Here is a 19,305-nt window from a genome sequence, read left to right on the forward strand (position 1 = left end):
TTCTAAGTGAAATCTGGGCTTTATTCCACAGTTGCTTTTAGTCTGCATGTGTGTCGAATGGAGAAGAGGGAACAGAATTTTCACAGTCGCGTTGCACCGGAGGACATTAAAGCGTAACGGTTTCACAAAGCATCAGTCATACAAACACTACTACTTACGTTATTGTTGCTTACTTCTCCAAATGCTTTTAGTTGGCGACATGTCTGCACTCTTTTACTTTAGAGCCATGTGGTTGAAATATGTGCAGAATGTGGTTTGCAATTATCACGCTGACTTCACTTTGACTGGAGGCAGCTATTGTCTGCAGTGTTATCAGTTTTACATTTCACCTCAGTTCATCCTAAACTTACATAAGACGTAACCATGGTAGTTGCCTTCTTAGATAATTGACACACAGATCAGCCACAACACTAAAAGCATAGACAGATGCATCCATTCGGATGTTAATATGACTCGTGGCATGAGGTGGATCTATACCAATGTTGTGGCTGACTGGTTTATCACCAACAACTCCATAAGTATTGAATGAAAACAGACATGAATAGTAAGGATGTTGTACATTATATTGTACCAAACTGGTTTACAATTTTACATTGAAAGAAATGTCTCATACAAACTGTTGTAGTTCTAAAAAAAAATGAAAACACACAAAGTTGCACTTACAATTATCGATAATTTACAAGAAAAATGGCACCGAATGAAAATAAAACACGGTGTCTCAGACAGAAGGAGTTGTCTTTGAACTTAACTGTCTTCACATGTAACAATCCCCATCAGCTAAGTAGAAAATAAAGTCAAAATAAAGTTAAATAAGGATAGTATTAAAAACCACAAAAAGAGATGGGCCAAATGAGATGAGCAGCCCTGCAAAAATACACGTGTCTTATTGTGGTTCAGTGCCAAAGTGCACGCACGAAATAAAGAAAAGGATGCACATTTAACATAGTGTTAAAAAAAAACTTCAAACGTCTTCAAAGAAAATCTTCAAACATTTTCATAGAGGATTCTTCTCCGCTTTGCATCATTTATGAAGACTTTCTCACAGTAAATCCTATCCCACAAGAAGTCTGAGGCAGAAAACTAAAGCAGCATTGAGATTCTGTTCATGATAAACACCAATCCATTCGTTACAGCCCAGCTAACAAAAGTCGCCCTACGCAGTGTTGTCGTGTGCAGAATCATCCCCTCCGCTGCTTCTATTCTTATTTTCCTTTTGTACAGCGAGCCCGTTTGAATTTTGAAGCATTCTGAGTAAGACTGAGCGGTCAGTTACCCCAAATAAAGAGTTTTATACAGCCACATGTGGAATTACTGAGGAATAAATGAGTGTTAACGCCTCATGAGACTGAACGCTATCTGCTTCTTCTACTTCAACAACAACCTTCTTTTCCAATCGTGTTCTCCCAATCAATAACGAAACCGGCATATTGCGAATTAGGGACGTTCTGAGTTGGCTCTGCTCAAGGTGTTTATTTGAGCCTGTGACTAAGATCCAGCTGTCCAGCTGACATGATGCCATTTAATGACTTCGGAAACAATAACCAAACAGAAATATTGAGCCTGTGCCTTTCTGAGGGAGCTCTACCTTACGAGTCACATGGCATTTTCTGATTTCAGCATGTGTAAACCGGAAGTGGCTCCTCCAAGGAAATCTATATTCAAAAGACGGAGCTGATCAGAGAAGGAATCCAAAATCAAGTCCCTCAGAGCCTCGGCTCTTTACGCTCGGATGTAGAAGGCTTGTGTCGAACAAAGACGTCAACGTTACAGTGGAGTCAACGTGGCGTTCCCTTTCTTCTCAACTCCAGAGCGTGCAGGCCCTCCTGCCGACCCAGGGCGTGTTGAGCGCCGACTTTATGGGCCGTCTCGGTGGCGGTGATGTCTATCTGGGCGTACTTGGTGGAGCCCTTTCCTGTCGAGACAACAAAACACAATTTTTCCTGTAAACCTTTACTGCAGACTTTACTTTCTCCAACTCTCGCTGCCTGGGGTGACGCAGAATGAAAAGATGAAGTGGTGACCCGAAATTTGCTTAATTGTCAAGAATTAGAAGAGAATATCAATAACCAGCTTTCCAGTTAGAGGTCAGTTGAGGGTGAATTTCCCATTTCCTTCAGTAGGTTTCATTTACTAATGTTTCATTTGTTGTTTTCAGAACTAATTCTTTGAGTTTTCTGTCCTGACACTTTGACCTCTTCCTTGGTCAACCTGTATTTTTCCCTTTTACAAACATCCCACTTTGTTTTTACCTGCTCCAAATTTTAGACCGAGCTTACTGGGAACAACCAACATCTTGAATTGGTTGAATTACCTTCTTGAAGGAGATTTATAATCCTTTCCATTGTTTCAGACAGACAGTTCTTTCGTTGGGGCCTTGTTTCCTGTCAATCAACTAGGCGCAACAGCTCCTTAAGCTCTGAAATCAGTCTCTTCTACCCACTGCAGACTCATTTGCATATTCAGACATGTGCAGGTATTTGTTGGAAACAGATGCACTTTGCATGGTGATTCCATAACGTTTTTTCTAGGGCTGGGCAACGATTAAAAATTTTAATCTAATTAATTGATTTCCCTGATTAATCCCGATTAATCGCATTTGTACGCAAAATCCAAAAATGAATTCAAAAGTAGCGTATAGCTTTTAGCATTTAGTTTTATTATAAATGTGCTGCCATATGAATGAAAGTGCCATAACATTTGTTGTGCAAACACACTTTTAACATCAGCATCTTTCTGTAGTTTTTATGTAGAAGCCTCGCTCCACTGTTTGTTTCCTTGAATGACTTGCTGCTATCAGTTGTGTGTTTTGCCTTTAAGTGATATTTTAGACTGGAACTACTACGCTGAGAAGACAATTCAACTTGGCAGTGTTTACAGATGACTTTGGTTCTGTCGACTCCGCCGTCTGGAAGAACTTTAAAATGAAAATGGCCGAGTAAAAGTTCCGTACCCTTCTCCATGTTTGGTGGATCCGCCAATTACTTTCTTTTCCGATTCCGCAGCAGACAGCAACAGACTTTTACTAAATAAAAGCCTGTGAGCAACAGACTTTTACAATAATAAAAGAAATAATAAAACATGCGTTAATGCGCGATAAAATATTTATCGCTGTTAAATAATAAGCGAGTTAACGCGATAATAATGAGTTAACTCGCCCAGCCCTGGTTTTTTCTTCTACCTCATCTGAGGAATAACTGCAAAAATGACCATTTTATTAAGAGTTTTGGGCAAAGTTTCACAAAGTTTTTTTTCGCCATAAATAGAAAGGCTGAATAAACATCCTTGAAGCGTGGCGATTCCATCATTTTTGCCAGGGGTTGTACATGTAGTACAGACATAAGCACAAAAGCATTCCTTATAATGGAAAGGCAGGGAGCTTCCAGCATGTTTTTTTGTATTTTGGCTAAATAACTATTTACTTGTCATTACAAATTAGAGGTTCTTCTTATTTTCTGACGTGAAAACAAAAACTTGTTAAAAAAACATGCAGAACTCTGACATGTGATTAAAAACATCAAAACAAACACAACAGAGTTCAGCGCAAAGTGGTTCTCCGCCCTCACTGTCAGTTTGTTTGCCTAAAGTAAGCGACAGCGTTGCAACAAAAAAAAAAAACAGAAAAATATGCAAATTATTCAGAAGGAGCCTTTAAAATTCCCGTCATGCGCCATCTTCCATATGCACTTTACTAGCATTACCATAACTTTGTGCTTGTCCTTGTATGAGAATCGCATGTCAGGGATTTAAATGCAAAAGATGTGAAAGTCGAGGAAATCAAACCCAGCTCACAGCCCATCAATAGTCCCAGGAGGAGGATCCCATTAGGGCCGGTGAATGCGCAGCTGCGATCTGAGTGCCCTGTGTGCCCTTTCAGTGGCGGGACAGGACACCCCTCCTCCCAGGTGACAGATTAATGAGGCCGCATGCCGGCATAAAAACTGTAAAGCTGACATTATACATTAACCTCAGTCGTGTCAGAGCTCAAACGGCTCTTGAATTTTTGAGGGCAATGACGCTAACGGCCAACCTGCCTGCCAATTACGGCGCGCTGCCACGTCTCCAATGACAAGGACTCAGCTGTCTTTTACTGAGACGAGAAGTAATCATCTCAATCGTCTGGCAGCGATTTGTGTAACTGATGAGATAAAACACATTCACAATTGAATCATGTATCTTCAAGGACTTTCATCCTTGCGTGATATTGACGTGCCAACTCATTGTGTGTACGGGGACTCTGCAGGGTTTGAAAAGAAAATGTGTCATTTGGTAGTCTTTTTCCAGCATGCGGCGTGATTCAGAGGATACGCAGAAAAGAAAGTCTTGTGAACTCTGAACAAAGACGAGAACATGAAGGTGCTGCTGGGAACAGTTTGCTTTCATTTGAAACACCATTGAATAAAATTCAAACTTCTGCATCAAAGGTCAAACTCATATTTGATTTATTAAAAGACGCATCAGGCAAACTTCAGAGTTACTGAGGGGAATACGAATGAAAATATAAAAAGCAATTCAAGATCAATTTTTTATGAAACAGTACATTTGATGAATAATCAGAATCTCAAGTTGTGTAACATCAGTCTAATAAACATGGGAATTGCATCATATTTGATACATGCATAGAAAGGAGGGGAAAGAGTACTGCTCAATCCCCCCTGGGAACGGGACACCGGGCGGCTCAACGGCTTAAGCGGGTGTCCGTCAGTCTGTACTGCACATTAGAGACTAGCATGCATCATCAGCATGACCCTTTTTGATTTGTGATATCTATTTGTCAAGCTAGTATCTGTTTATCCACCATCAGCACCAGAGCAAGGATGCTCGCCCTATAACGTTAAGGGATGAGCTTGTCATATCTCAATCTGACAGCCGCAGACCAACATGGTTGCAGGTGTGTGGCACAATCCGTCAAAGACGGCGATATGCTGACATCTTGTGCTAAAGCTAATATTAGAGCGGGCCAGGATCCAGGCCTATCTTAGGACCGAGTTGGCAGTGCAATCTCCTGTTAGGAGGAGCGATTAGCCTGGCAAAGCTGCTTTTTGTTTCCTTTGTTGTGACCATTTCTGTCTTACGTGTCAAAGGCTGCAGCCTGCAGGGACTGACAGATACGACCTGACCATTTTCACGGTTACCGGATTGACAGTTTCTGACCAAATGATGGTTAACCTGAAAAACGACAGCGAGACATGCAGCTTCCTGAAAAGGTCATAGAGTTCACCTAGAAGTACTCAGAGCGGCCACAAAAAAGGGCGTCTTTATGCATCCACATACGCCCTCCTTATTGGGAACAATAGAAAAACACGTGGCAACAAGCCTTTATGGTTTAAAACGTCATTCATCAAATCTAACAGAATCTCCTTCTCAGTGAAATCATATCCCTTTGAGTCGGTCCCTTTTTTAAGGTGCCATTACATGCTAAAGTCCCCTTTGTATTGGTAGTTACAATATGGTAAACTGGTTATGTCGTCCATGTTTGAACTTTGCTCTTAGTCCAATTTAGGACTATTGTTTTGAAGCAAAACCAAAAAATGCCTCCATTATTTCCCCTGGTTCATCTTTCATCCATGATAGACTGTTCATTCATTTATTCAAAAGTGTCAGCATGGTGAGATTTGTCAACCACTCCTAAATTCAGTGATCTTCTCGACTGCGTATCGCAAACTGGTTTAGTTTATCCTTTTTTACTGATGATTCAAAATGTTAAGAGCCAGGTCTAAACAAGTTGAAATAAGTTGTTTCAATATTCATTAATCCTACAAAGACGCTGATATAAAGGGCAACTAAATAAATGAATATCACTGATTTAGAGAATTTGAGTCAGTTTGACACTAAAAAGAGTCAACATGTTTGTTTAATTCCCAACCTAACATCTCTCAGATGAAGAAGTAAAGCTTGTAAAAGTGGAAATAAAACAAGAGTTTAGTCTATTTGTTCATCTTTTTGTGTCACATATGTTGGCTGCAAAAATCTGCTGATGAGAAGTTAGTTTATTTAGCATTCCGCTGTTTAAATAAAGTGAAACCCTGGATGGTTCACATGCAGACAACAGGCTGTGTGTTTAGAGACTGTCTGGAGATGAGGCATCTTACTTGTCAGAAGTTATGTGCAGTGCATCCTTACTCTGAGCTGGCAGATGCGTGACAGCCCCTCTGCCGTGTCCTGGCTCCTGCAGCTCCAGCTCCATGTAGTTGAGCTGCTTCTTTGACGTGGGACTTATGGGAATATTCACATATGTCACACCTTCGCTGCGGTGCCTATCAGGAAGCGAAGCCTCTGGAGGGAAAACAAACATTGCCCCTGAAAACGCAAGAGGAAATTGAGATCAGCTCATTCATTTCTGTGGTGCTTTCATTAAAAGATAGAAACACTTGTTTTTTAATCAAAATCCCCTTGAAGAGACCTAACCCAGGGAGTCATTTATCCAGCTGACATGAATAGCTTGTGAAGCTGCATCTTCACGTCCCCAGTGTCACCCAACTTACTTTAAATTAAAAACACACAAAAAAAAGAGCCAGGCAATTGTGTTTGGGTTGAATGCAACATCGTGGCTCTGTTCATTTTAAACGTGTTGTTATCATAAGCTTAATCAAGAGCTAGATCCCCTGCAGGCTGCGCAGCTCTTGAGGCTTCAGCACTCATCTGCTGCTTAATCTTATTTGGATTGCGTTGAAATACAGACGTCTAATGCACAGTGACATCGCTGTTCTCTGCAGTAAAGCACAGAAGCTGCTACAGCATCAGCAGCTATACCAGAACACAGTGTTGCCCACTGCACGGCCCCTTTGCCCCAGGGGCTAATTATGTGCAATTAGCAAACCTGATAAAACTACCATCCTTTTAATTTCATCATCATGCTATTTTGTCTGCTCTGTAATGCTGCTGTGTGACTTTTACACCATATCTAAGCTTTCGTGGACAATGTTTAAGGGCATTTATCTAAGAAAAGTAAAGATTATCCACATGTCGGTAATAATATGTTTAACTTTCAACCTGAGGAAGAAAAGTTTTAATGAAGTCAGCGGAACAAAAAGGTTTTAAATAAAACTAAAGTCCCCTCAATCTATTCTAACTGAACAGCTTTTCCTGTCAAACACAAAAATTAGAGCCATCATGTTGCCTAAAATCGATTTAATTTGTTGTTCTTGATGGATGTTTTCAGTGAGAAGAGGCCCGGCACAACTTTATCTGTCATGAAGCCTAAAGGCCAAGCAGGATGAAGCAGTGCAGAGTCCAGCTTATTGCTGGCTTCAGAAATGATGAAGTCCTGTTGAAGGGATTCTGTTTAGAACAGCTGAATCAAATATGTGCATATTTTAGCGAGATGATAAATATCTTGCAATGCCTTTGTAAGCCTGTATCTGCGACACATTAAAGATAGCAACAACGTCCAAAAAGACAAAGAGTGCACTCGAGTATATGTTGAAATTTGCATGAAACGTGTGCTCGTGTTCTCTTCTGTGAACAGGGCCTAATGAAAGGCACGACATCCTCCACTACACCTGAACAAAAATGTAGACGCTTATTGTGAAGAATACAAATGGAGCACCATGCGCATGCTTTTGGTTCCGACCCCACAAAGGTGGTGTTCATCTCACAAGTCATCCAACCGTGTCGAATGGATGGAACCAGCTTGTTCTATTAAAGATCAAAACCTTTGTAATCAAGTATGAAATGTTATCAGAAAAATAATTATACCAGTGACACGGTGTATTGAGTTTAAATACATACACGTCTGTTACTATAGAAAAAGCAAACGATCTACACAACAGATGTGTTGAGGTCACAGCTTTTTCCTTTAAAACCAATGAGCATAAAGGCTGAACGCTCCAGTCTGAGCTGCTTTCGAAAGCTTGAAATTATGAATGGATTCATTTATGTGACGTGAATTCTTGTGACCACAGATTTTTTTCTACTTATCTATTTCTTTTTAAACTTATCTGAAGGCCACCTGAGGAGAACCTGAGGAGGACAATCAGTTGGTCAGAACACAAGCATGTCTTAAAGACACAAAGACCTTGATGACGTCCTGAATTTTCTGCTCCTAAATTCAGACAAAACTGAAGTTTGTTGCCTTCGGACCTGAGCGCTTCAGGGAGAAACTGTCTGTCGCTATATACTCACTCTAGATGGCATATCCTTGGCTTCCAATGGCACAGTAAGAAAGTTTGGGAGTTATTTATGACCTGAATCTGTCCTTTGACTCACATATGAAACTGGACTACTGTAATTCTTTATTATTGGGCTGTCCCACATATTCTCTGAAAAGCCTTCAGTTGATCCAAAATGCTGCAGCCAGAGTTCTGATGAGAACTAACAGGAGAGATCATATTTCTCCAGTTTTAGCTTCTCTTCATTGGCTCCCTGTTAAATTCAGAACAGAATTTAAGCTTCTTCTCCTCACATATAAAGCTTTAATGACCGAGCTACATCATATCTTAAAGATCTCGTAGTTGGACATTTTCCCACCTGAGCGCTTCTCCCTCAGACTGCAGGTTTACTTGTGGTTCCCAGAGTTTCTAAAACCCAAATGGGAGGCAGAGCCTTCAGTTATCAGGCCCCTCTCTGTGGAACCAGCTGCCAGTTTGGCTTCAGGAAGCAGACACCCTCTCTACCTTTAAGATTAGGCTTAAAACTTTCCCTTTTCGTAAAGCCTACAATTAGGGGTGGCTCAGGTGACCCAGAAACTTATGGTGCTTGTTGTCCCCTCTTTCCTGTTCTCTCAAACCCAAGCTGGTCGAGGCGGATGGCCACTCTTCCTGGTGTTGGTTCTGGTGGAGGTTTCTTTCTGTTAAAAGGTGTTTTTTTTCTTTCCACAGTCACCATGTGCATGCTTAGGACGAGGGATTGGATAGAAGAGAAGTTTCAGTGCAATGTGTTGGTTTCCTTTACTTATTATTTTTTTAATTGGCTTTGTGTCTATGAATTGGACTCATTTGGAATTGAATTAATTGGATTATGATTGGATGGAATTGGATTGAGTCTTTGAAGTGCCTTGAGAAATTTGCTGTAATTCAGCTGTAAAGTTAAGATGGAAGAAAATCATTTATTCATTTTTTTCTAAATTACTTTAACTAATGTCTTATATTCAGTTTCCAGCTGTGAAGTTAGAGTTGCAACTTCTGCTGAGTGACCAAACAGAAACTTCCAGAGTCCTTTTGTAATGAAAATGAATAAAAATTAATTCATTAATTAATTTTCATAAAAATTAATTTAGAAAAATTTAAAAAAAAGATCTGCCAGATTAAATTTGGTTGTAAACATCATCACAAATTAGTGACCAGAATAATAGTCATATTTTATTATTCGTACCAGGATATTAACTGGCCAATTCTGTCCAGCAACACTCAGAATTTAATCAAAAATTGGAGTAAAAATCCCAAACACGACACAAGTGCCCATGTTAAGATACCCAGTGAGTGGATAAAAGCAGACACTGCTGATGGGTGCCTGTAGGCATTTTTCACCCAAGTTGAACTGCTGCGAACGCACTGATGTTTGCAGATTAGAGTGTTCATCTAGATCAGAGATCAAAGACTTCTATCTACCAAACAGGCGAGAGTTCAGCTGAGGGAAGCAGACACTTCTGAGGCCATTTCCAGAATTATTGTAGAGCACTGACAAAAACTAACTCGTTTTATGTGATTTACGTAAAATACTGTACAACTGTTAACTCTGAATGAATTTTAAAAAAGGCCACTTTTGTTGTTGTTGTGGAGGTGGGAGACCATTTTCCTTCATTATAGTGTGTGGGCCAATAGAAAGTCTGCAATTAAAAAGACCAAGACCACGAGAAAAAAAACTACTCCAATCTTTTTCCTCTGTAACTTAATTACATCACTATATAATGCATAGAAATAAATGCAAACCTCACTTTTCAGGTCCATGCACTTCCACAGCAGCTTCCGCTAAACACATGCAACTGTGCCTCATTTCACCTTAACCACCCTTTGAAATCAGTCACTAAAAAGCTTTGAGGGGAGTAGTAAGCAATGTAGTTGCTTTAGTTATAAGGTGTGGTTTAACATTTTGGTCCTAATATGTATTCATTAATGATACAAGTACAAAGTTTTAATTTTGCATATAATTTACTTACATACCTAATATAGGCTAATATGGGCTTTGTATTCATAATATATGTACAATTAGACTTAGATTTCCAATGTTTGGAAAGTAATATTACAAAAATGTCTATTCTATAATATTTGGACATATAATCTAAACTAGAAACTGAAAGATTAGTCCCATCATATATTCAAAGCTGTCTCCTTGTGCCAAAATCTGGTTGGCTCAGAGTGCAAAAACCTGAAGCGTGTGGTCACATGATCCATCCTGAGAAGTGAGGTCTGCAGCCGGGACGCCTGGCGGCTCATTTGGCGTGCTTCTAACGAGCAGCAGACATGCATTCCTCCATTTTTGATCAATCGTAGCAGACTGGTACTTTCTGGACGAGGCTCTTAAAGAGACAGGAGCAGAAACTGTTGTTTGAGTGTTTCAGACAGGAGGTTCTGCAGTAATGCACCGAGAGAGAAAAGCTTTAAAGCATCAGAAATTATTGTCCTGACTGATTTCTTTGTATTGCTACAGCCGTGTTCTAAAGTCTGGGCGGAGAAAAAGAGAAAATAATAGCAGATGAAACCCTCTCTTTCTCCGACTCTTCCTAAACGGCAGAGAGCAGCAGCCATTACCCAGCTCAGAAACATCCAACCCCAGGGGATACTCTCACAGTCAGGGAAGGGCCATTAGACGCCAGCAGACTCTCGGCTGGTACAGCCTTTGGCAACGTCTAACCTAATTGATCAGACACCAACCAGCCCTTGCTGAAGTGTGGTGTTTTATAATGGCTTACCGTTACAGCAGTGGGTTTGCCCACAGCACTATGACTGGGGAACTTTTTCACAATACAGTCTGCAGAGCCTCACGGGGGTGGGGGGGGGGAGCTCAGTGACCCAAACTTGCAAAGTCAACTGCCTTTGATGGAAAAGGCAGATGTAATAACTGATGTGTCTTCAGGGTGAACAGGCTTTCCACCTTTCACATGTCATTGTGTCGCTGTGCACTAGAAGATGTTTAATGGAGAGACTAACATGTCTAAGGTCTGAAGAGTGACATCTTATAAAGCAGCCACTGGGTAAAACCTGGAGCTATGTGAGCATCCTTTGGCTAGAAATCCATTCATCTTATTTTTGTAAACTGAAACGTCTCTCTTTTTCTCTCTAGCCCCCCCACCACCACCTCATTTTGCTTTCTGGACCCTCAGAGGAGGCTGCAGCTCTGGAAGAAGGTGATAAAGTCTTCCCGTTTAGTTTTCTGATACTGTTTCTTTGTCCTGTTTTTGGCCTCATTTCAAAAGTGTTTCAATGGTCTGAAAAGCATTTGTACAATTTCTGACTTTTCAGTGGGGCTTGAGTCTATTTTGTTGGTGTATTTCACCTGAAGGAATGAAGCAGTCTTATAATTACATAACACTTCTAATATAAAAATATGAATCATTAAGGCCCCGCCCTTTCTTAAAAGCTTTTATCTATCGAGAGAAAACGGTTGAGTCTAAAAATGTGAGTAGAAATAATGATAAAGTCAAACGACTCACTTCTATAAGCAGCTTCCGAGGCGGCTAAACAGTGGGGGCACTACGCTGTTCCCACTGATAACACAGTTTGATAATGGGACAAACTTTTCATTCTGTGTACCGATGCCCGAGAGAATCTGATAAATGGATCATTTATGGAGTTTCCCAGATCAGAATCAAATCACACAATGAATGTGATTAAATCTTTATCCATCCCCAACAGCGCTCCTAGATTAAACAGTGAGAAGCATCCATCAATGGACGATTCAATCTGGTCTAACTTCTCATGTTACTGCTGTTGGGACTCACTTCTGCAAACCGATAAGTTAGAAAGCGCCATGGGAAGGCCAGCGCAGCATTGTAGGTGATGCAGACTTTGATTGTTTTAAAAATAATCATATAATACTAATACTTTGTACATATATTTGTATTACTTTATATTTTATTTCATTATTATTATATTTTTTGTTTTATTGCACCAAACAGACTAGGATAAATTCCTTGTGATGTGAAAATTACTTGGCAATAAAATCTTTTCTGATTCTGATTCTAATGCTGTTACAGCCGGTCATGTTATCTGGTTTTCACTACATGGTATTATATATTATCAGACTATCTCATCTTTACTCTTTGGCTTCTTTTTTGGGCACTTGAATGACCCCTAAAAGAGGAGGTAATGCACTTCAAAAATCGTATAAAAATTAAATCTCATCTTTTAGATTTCTCAATTATCGTCAATATCCGTATATCACGACACCCCTAAAAGCAAAAAGCCTCAAAACTCATATACAGTCCTGCACAGACTGCAAGCTACACTTCTTGCAGAATTTCAATATGAAAGCCTCCAATCTTAATTTCAGCTTCCTGCCTCCTCGCACAGACCTGAGCCGCTTGACTTGACCACCGCCTGAACATCCTCGCCCATCAACTGCCCGCTGAGGCAGGACGGAAAAGAAACAACATGGGAGCCGAGACGTGTGTGTGAAGATGCATTAACATGACTGATAGGTTTGGTGCCACACTGTGACAGCTGCTGGGACTTTGTGGAGCAGGTGTGCATTAGTTTGAGGGCATGTGGGTGTGGGATGCTTAAGTGGCCAAACGTCCCCTGACAACTGTCCTCTCACCTCACATCAGGGCACTCCGTTTGGTTACACATCTGTGTTTTCTCCACACACAAGTGGTTGTTATGCAACTCAAGTTTATGGCATTATATAAAAATGCAGATGAAGAGTCTCATTGCAGCAGGCCCTCCATTAAATGATGAAAAGAGGAGGATGGAAACTCTAAACTACGTTTATGGCAACACAAACTTCAAATGTGACTCGTATCCGTTTCTGCTTTAGATGTTTTCGCCTGTGTAGTTGGATTGTGTTCCAGCTGCAGGGGGATCACACTACTCAGCCTCCGCTGTAAGGTTAACTCCAGGGTGTTGGAGAGAAGGCTCTGACAGACTGTCGAACCTCGGATTCAGGAGGAGCTGTGTGGTTACCCCCTTAGAGGGGGTCATGGGCGTTTCAGCATCCAGTCTACATGTGTTTTGTGGACTTGGAGAAGGCTTTACGACCGTGTTCCCCGAGGGATTCTGTGGGGGTGCGGTGGGAGTATGGGGTACCGAAGTTGCTTTCGCGAGCAATTCTGTCCCAGGGTAACTAAAGCGAGGGGGTCGAGCTGTTCACAGTGCGTTGGACTCCGCCAGGGCTTCCCTTCGTCACCAATGCTATTTGTGACTTCCATTGACAGCATCTTGAGACATTGTCGTGGAGAGGAGGGCGTCTGGTTTGAGAACCTCAGAGTCGCATCTCTGCCTTTTTGGATGACGGGGTTCTGTTTGTTTCTTAAAGCAAAGATCTTCAGCGCTCGGTAGCGGCTCAGGGCTGAGTGTGAAGTCAGCTTGGGTGGTTTGGGCATCTGGTTAAGATGCCTCCTGGTCGCCTCTCTTTGGCGGTTTTTCGGGCACGTCTTACTGGGAGGAGGCCCCGGGGCAGACCCAGAACTCGCTGGAGGGATTATATATCCCTTCTGGCCTGGGAACGCCAGGAAGAGCTGAAAAATGTGGCTGGGGGAGGGATGGATGGATGGATCCTAAATTATACCTAACTTTGCAACCTTTTTGATAGTATGACCTGCATCAGATGCACTGCGTTGCCATTTTAACTTTAATTAGTACCAACATACTTCATTCTTGCCAGTCACATAGTGTAAAGTAAGGTGTTATCATTTCCTGTAATTTTACTGATTATATGACAAAAATAGTGGAAAGCCAGAGGAATGCTTTTTGAAATATGCAGCCAGAGGGAGTTTTTTTTTACTAAAATAGACATGCAGTCATAAGCTCCAAGTGATCATATTTTAAAGTACAACTGCTTCAGATATTTTAAGTCAAAGGGAACAGATTGGCCGTACGCTGACTCTGATGAACTGCGATATTACCGCCTTGTGGTTTTGAATTTGTTGTATGAACAACCAATAGGCTGTGTTCCAGAATCAGTTCAGGCCACACTTAGAATTCTTCTGCTGTAAAATTGCCAAGAATTGATCTCCAAGTCAAATTGATGCTTAGCTCTGAGATTCAGCTGGCCTCTCACATGACGTGAAGGAGGGCAGATCATTTTCTGTCATCATGAACAAAAGGATGCAGTTGCATCAGCTGTTTGCACACCAATCTTTAAATCTCTCTGTTGCCCAGCAGCTAACAATGCCAACAGGAGGAAACTTTGTTTGCATTTGGGAGCAGCTCACCAAAGCCTGGAATAACACCAGAAAAGTTTAGAATGCAGAGCTTTAATTCACTTCCAGGAAGTCAGTCGTGGTTATTTTAAGAGGCACCACTGAAAATGTTCAGCATAGTTAAAAGACCTTTAAAATATTGAATATTGAATAAAATAAAAATGTATGTAGACTGGACGATCTGCACATGTGCGGCTGGATAGCTTGAAGAAAATAAACTCAACCCAGCTAATCTCGTTAAGTTGACTACACGATATCAGTCTCACTCACCTTCAGCCTCTTGGAGAAGCCTCTGCTGACCGTAGCTGCCCATTAGCTCATACTTGTTTTTCTCTTCTGCCTGAAACACACAGATGTAAAGCACCGCTGAATATAATCTGCAAAGAGTGGCCATACACAGCACATAAATTTGTTACATAAGTGCGATGATCATTTTCTACTCAGCTGCTAAGTGGACATGTCAAAGAGTATTTGTAGGCGGAGGGTGATACTCGGAATTAACGAGAGGTCAGCGCTGCATCAAACATGTAGAAACGCAGTCTGTGAGGACTCAACATTATCGGAGGTTAAGCAGGTCTGTCAGATTTCCAAAACTGTGGTGTGGAAATTGCTTGTGGAGTACAGCCCTATCGATTTCAGTTTCAACGAGAAGCCATTTCCTTCACTTTGCTCACAAAGATCAGAAAAAAAGGCTAGAATATATAACAGAATATCTGTAATTGGACTTATTTTATTGCTTAATTTTTCAATCGTTACTGCTGGGAAATAGAATTAATGTAGCAAAATTCCCTTTATATTTGCATGCCTGACAGATGTCTTCTGTATATTTACATTTTGAATGCAACCCTGTTAACAAGAGACAAATTATCACAAATTTTACAGTTTCTTAAGCAATGCAGAACTTTATCAAACACAAACAAAAATTGGAAAATCTAACATTTCTGTGTAGGTCAATTACATTTTTTTTCTACAAAAAAAAAAAAAAAAAGAGCATCTTAGAGATTTAGAAAGATGGATGTTCAATACTTAAAAAAACATATTTCATCATCTATGGTACACAATATCTTTATAAGTGACTTTAGGACTGTTTAGGTGAGTTTGTCTGCTGAATCTGCGAGTGTGTCTTGTGCTGCCTCCACCTCTGGCACCCTCTATACTTTCATTACCCCCTACCCGAACCAGGGTTTGTATCCCCACCCCGCTATGACTGGCGTGCAGTTGGTGAGAGGCTGGCTGGGGTAACTGATGGAAATGCTGCTTGTGATGGCTGGCATTAGGGGAGTGACTCTGGGACGCCAGTGATCACTGTCTAGCCTCCTGGAGGTGTCGTGACACTAATGAAAGGAGGTTTTGGTTTCTCGTGTTTACTTTGAATACAAGATTCAGAGAATCTAGAGAAATACTCAGTGGACCAGGTTTAAAACAAGCATTGACTGGCTGTGGAAGTGTTTTAACATCAGACACGACTGAGTGTTGGAATGAATGAATGGGCTCTTTTATACGACTGAAAGATCCAGGGACACTGCTCCAGCTCTTTTTTACTATAGCCCGAAGAGAAGGACAACAACTGTCCTGTGATTTATTAAACCAAATGCTGCCATCCACACATCTTTTCCTGGGAAGATTTTGCTTATCTTTATTTCTGCAAACATTTTAACAGTGACTGAAGTAAAAGAGTCTGTGTGTAATTACAGTGGTGTCAGTCTTTTTTTAGCTCACTACCGACTGAAAACATTACAGAAACAATCCCAGCGCATCAACAGCTTATTTTATTCCACATGCAGTACGGCATACCTGACGTTCAAAACTACATAATAAGGACTGAACCTATTTCTTAATGTGCAACTCGAGACAAACGACTGAAGCCTCTTCACTAACCCCCATGATCTGCCACTTATTAAACTATGATATTATAACGCTAAATAAATCGGTATTGTATCAGACATTTCCCAGAATGCTTTGTTGAAATCAGTGCGCAGCCGATGGGATATAAAGCAGATTAAAGAGCTTTGAGTTGGCGTACCTCTGAGTTCCTCTCCGGTACACGACCCTCCATGATCTCGTAAGCAAGATCGGCTCTGTGTCTTCCCTCCTTTTTAAGCTTTTTGTCTGGTAGGAGAGAAAAAAAAAGACGTTTTTTTTATTTTTTTTATTTGAGAGACTAAACTTGAAGTCAAGCAGATCTGTTGATGGAACCAAACAGTGGATTGATTCATCTTACAACACATTTAGATGCAGACAGAAAAGCTTTGTTAATGTGTACTGAGACAGGAATCACTGCACACATGCTGGAAAAGGGGTTCAAGATGCAGTTTGGAGTCACGATTCGGCCATGTGAACACGACATACTGTTAACTGTCAGTTTGGCTCGAATAAAAAAAGCTTTTTCTACGATCAAACTGATACACCAGTGCCGATGATTAGCACAGAATATGTTGATGAACACAGATATATTACTGCCGTCTGTCATTTAAGGGCTTTTACTTTTAATTGTTGATAATGTGGAGCATGAACTCGGTAACAGCTTATTCAGGTTCACAACTTTATGCTACATTGTCTGCTTCAACCCCCCCCCCTTTAATTTAAAACAACATTTGTAGCAATAGCACTTAATTTATAGATGCAATATCGGTGTTAAACCATAACTGCAAATCGGAAGGTTGTAAAACAAATATATTCTGTAATGATAATCACTGGACTGCTTCTTAGTTATTACACATCACATTTTCAAAATGGGCCTATTAGACAGTGGTACCTACAGAGGACTGTAAAGCAGCCAATAAATCATTTCTTATTTCCTTGACTTTGCAGTAACTTAATTTCCCCTCAGATGTCAATGTTAAAATTCACCCAGTGTAAATAAGAAACAAGCAGCTGATTAAAGAGAGGAAGAAGCCAGGAGGAAAGTGTATTTTTATTGATGAAAAACAGGAAGAAGAGGACAAGGAGAGCTCCATCTCAGAGAGTCAGAAGAAAAAGGACACCAGAGGGTGACTTCAAGGTTTTCAGTCAGTTGGAGAGGTCCGTCTTACCTTCATTCACTGTCTGACCATTAATCTCTTCATGCTGACACTGCCCGTCCACACCTCTGAGAGCGTGATTGAGCGGCTCTTCATCAGCAGCACAGTCGGGTTCTTGGCTTTTCTTCAGGTGCAGCCCAGTTGGGGACGTCTGAAAAGTGGAAATGTCCCTGCTGCGGTACATTTTAGCCGGTGCAACTCGTGGTGGAGGGTGGCAGTGCGCTCCTTGACACTTCAAACAGCTTTCATAAATGACAGCTCTTTTGTCTTGCTGTGAGCCTTGTAATGGTGCAGCTGGCGCCAAATTGAGCTCATTTCCCAAGGCAGGGCTCATTGACTCGTACAGGTTCAGTCTGTGAGCCTTTGCCTCTGGCTGCCAGTCTGTGTTTGGGAAGCTGAGCAGATCAGATAAGAGAGTGACTAATTTTTTCTCTCCTTTTTTAGGCAGCGGCGCCTCCTCACTCATCTTTCCTCTCGGTGGCTCTGTGCTGTGGATATTTCCAGAGCCAGGAGAGGCCCAGGACTTCTGCAGGGTTTTCTTCACTGCAAGGGTGCATGGCTGCTAGATCAATGATTTATTTCTCAAGCAAGCATAAATACTTCTCTTCGTGCATGGAAGGGACAATGCATGCAGTGTGCAAAACATGTTTAAAAAGATTATCCTTACCTGGTATGGCGGGTATCACAGAAGAAGTTGAATGGGTGTACAGTGTCCCCTGTGGAAAAATAAAAAGACTATTTTTAATTTTTAAAATTCAAGAAACAAAAGTAATGCTACCAAATCCAGCCGTGCAATTTTAATGTTTGATCCGGATTTGATGCTAATAGAAGACTAGAAAATCGATTAGTCCAGTTATTACAGAGAATATTCAATCATTGCATTTTAGCCACTTCGACAAACCCCGAAACTTTCCAAAACTCTTTTATGGACGCGAATTGACATCATCATAGTCATCGTTATGTGTCAAGTTTGATGTGTAAGAGATCGAATGTGCAGTTCTTACGCTTGAAATAAATGGAAGATTTTGATAGTTTGTATGATAAAATGTTTATTTCTCCACATGACAAACTATTAGCTCTGGCCTTATTTAAAGCAAAAGTGTTTCTTGATACAGCACCGTCTCATTTTCTTCACAGCTCTCAATCTGTTCTTCTGGAATTCAATGGCTTTTTTTTGTGAGAATCAAACACCCCTTTTCCTATGATCGTTCGCAGAGCCCAAAGAAGAAAACCTGGATTAACCAAGAAAGCTAATGACTGCTGTCCTGTGAGTTTTAGTTTTAGGATTTGTGGAGCCAGCTTTCGCCAAGATAGCTGCTGAACTTGAATGTTTTACTTGTTTTGCAATATGAGGCAATATGAAGGAGAAGCTGTCCAATCCTTTGAAGTCTTCCTAAACCCATCTATTTTCTGAGCTACACATTTCACTGGTTCTTTTAAGAAAACACTTTAACAATACTACATTTGTTGGGGAGAGATGCAGCATGGTCACATTTTGTATTCATACATTTGTATTTCCGTTTCATGTGGAGGCTTTGAATGCTCCACATTTTGTGTCCACATGCATCATTGCATCACACAGGTCATCGGTCATCGGAGTTTCTTTTGAGGAGCCCGCCCAGCTAAGCTTCTTTAAGTCACCTGACAACCATGTGACTGCAGTTACAGCTGCTCTGGCTTGAAGTTTTATCATTAAATTACCCAATTCATTCATCAATCAACAGCACAGAAGCTGACCATGCTGCTCACAGATGAGGGTGATAAATGACCAATAACTCAAGTTTTATTTAGTTCCTTATGGACTCACGGAAGGAAAATATAGAAGAATTGCTTTCATTTAATCCAGGCTATCATACAGCGATGATAAAGCTCAATTTGCAATCTTCACTAAATTCCCGACCTGCCGGAGGAGCTTAGTGTTTATAAGTTAGTGTTTGACCAAAGCTCCTTACAGTAAGCCACATTCAACCATTCATTCAGCCTTTCTTG

The 19,305-nt window shown here is 40.9% G+C and overlaps 1 protein-coding gene across 3 annotated transcripts in view; it reads right to left on the reverse strand.

The window, feature by feature from the left end:
- Positions 1–549: 549 nt before the first annotated feature.
- Positions 550–19,305, reverse strand: part of LOC142369097 (protein Dok-7-like) — a 36,214-nt gene continuing 17,458 nt past the window's right edge. The window contains exons 8-13 of one of the 3 annotated variants that reach the window (XM_075451342.1): positions 17,984–18,032; positions 17,329–17,859; positions 16,320–16,405; positions 14,567–14,636; positions 6,121–6,297; positions 550–1,912 (exon numbers count right to left, since the gene is read on the reverse strand). In XM_075451342.1, coding sequence (XP_075307457.1) covers positions 1,776–1,912; positions 6,121–6,297; positions 14,567–14,636; positions 16,320–16,405; positions 17,329–17,859; positions 17,984–18,032 — 1,050 coding nt within the window. In that variant the 3' untranslated portion in view covers positions 550–1,775. Of the gene's footprint in view, positions 1,913–6,089; positions 6,298–14,566; positions 14,637–16,319; positions 16,406–17,328; positions 17,860–17,983; positions 18,033–19,305 lie in introns of all 3 variants that reach the window. The other 2 variants (XM_075451343.1, XM_075451344.1) reach the window with 2 other exon arrangements.

This window comes from Odontesthes bonariensis, chromosome 19 (genome assembly GCF_027942865.1).
Source record: "Odontesthes bonariensis isolate fOdoBon6 chromosome 19, fOdoBon6.hap1, whole genome shotgun sequence".
Lineage (NCBI taxonomy): Eukaryota > Metazoa > Chordata > Actinopteri > Atheriniformes > Atherinopsidae > Odontesthes > Odontesthes bonariensis.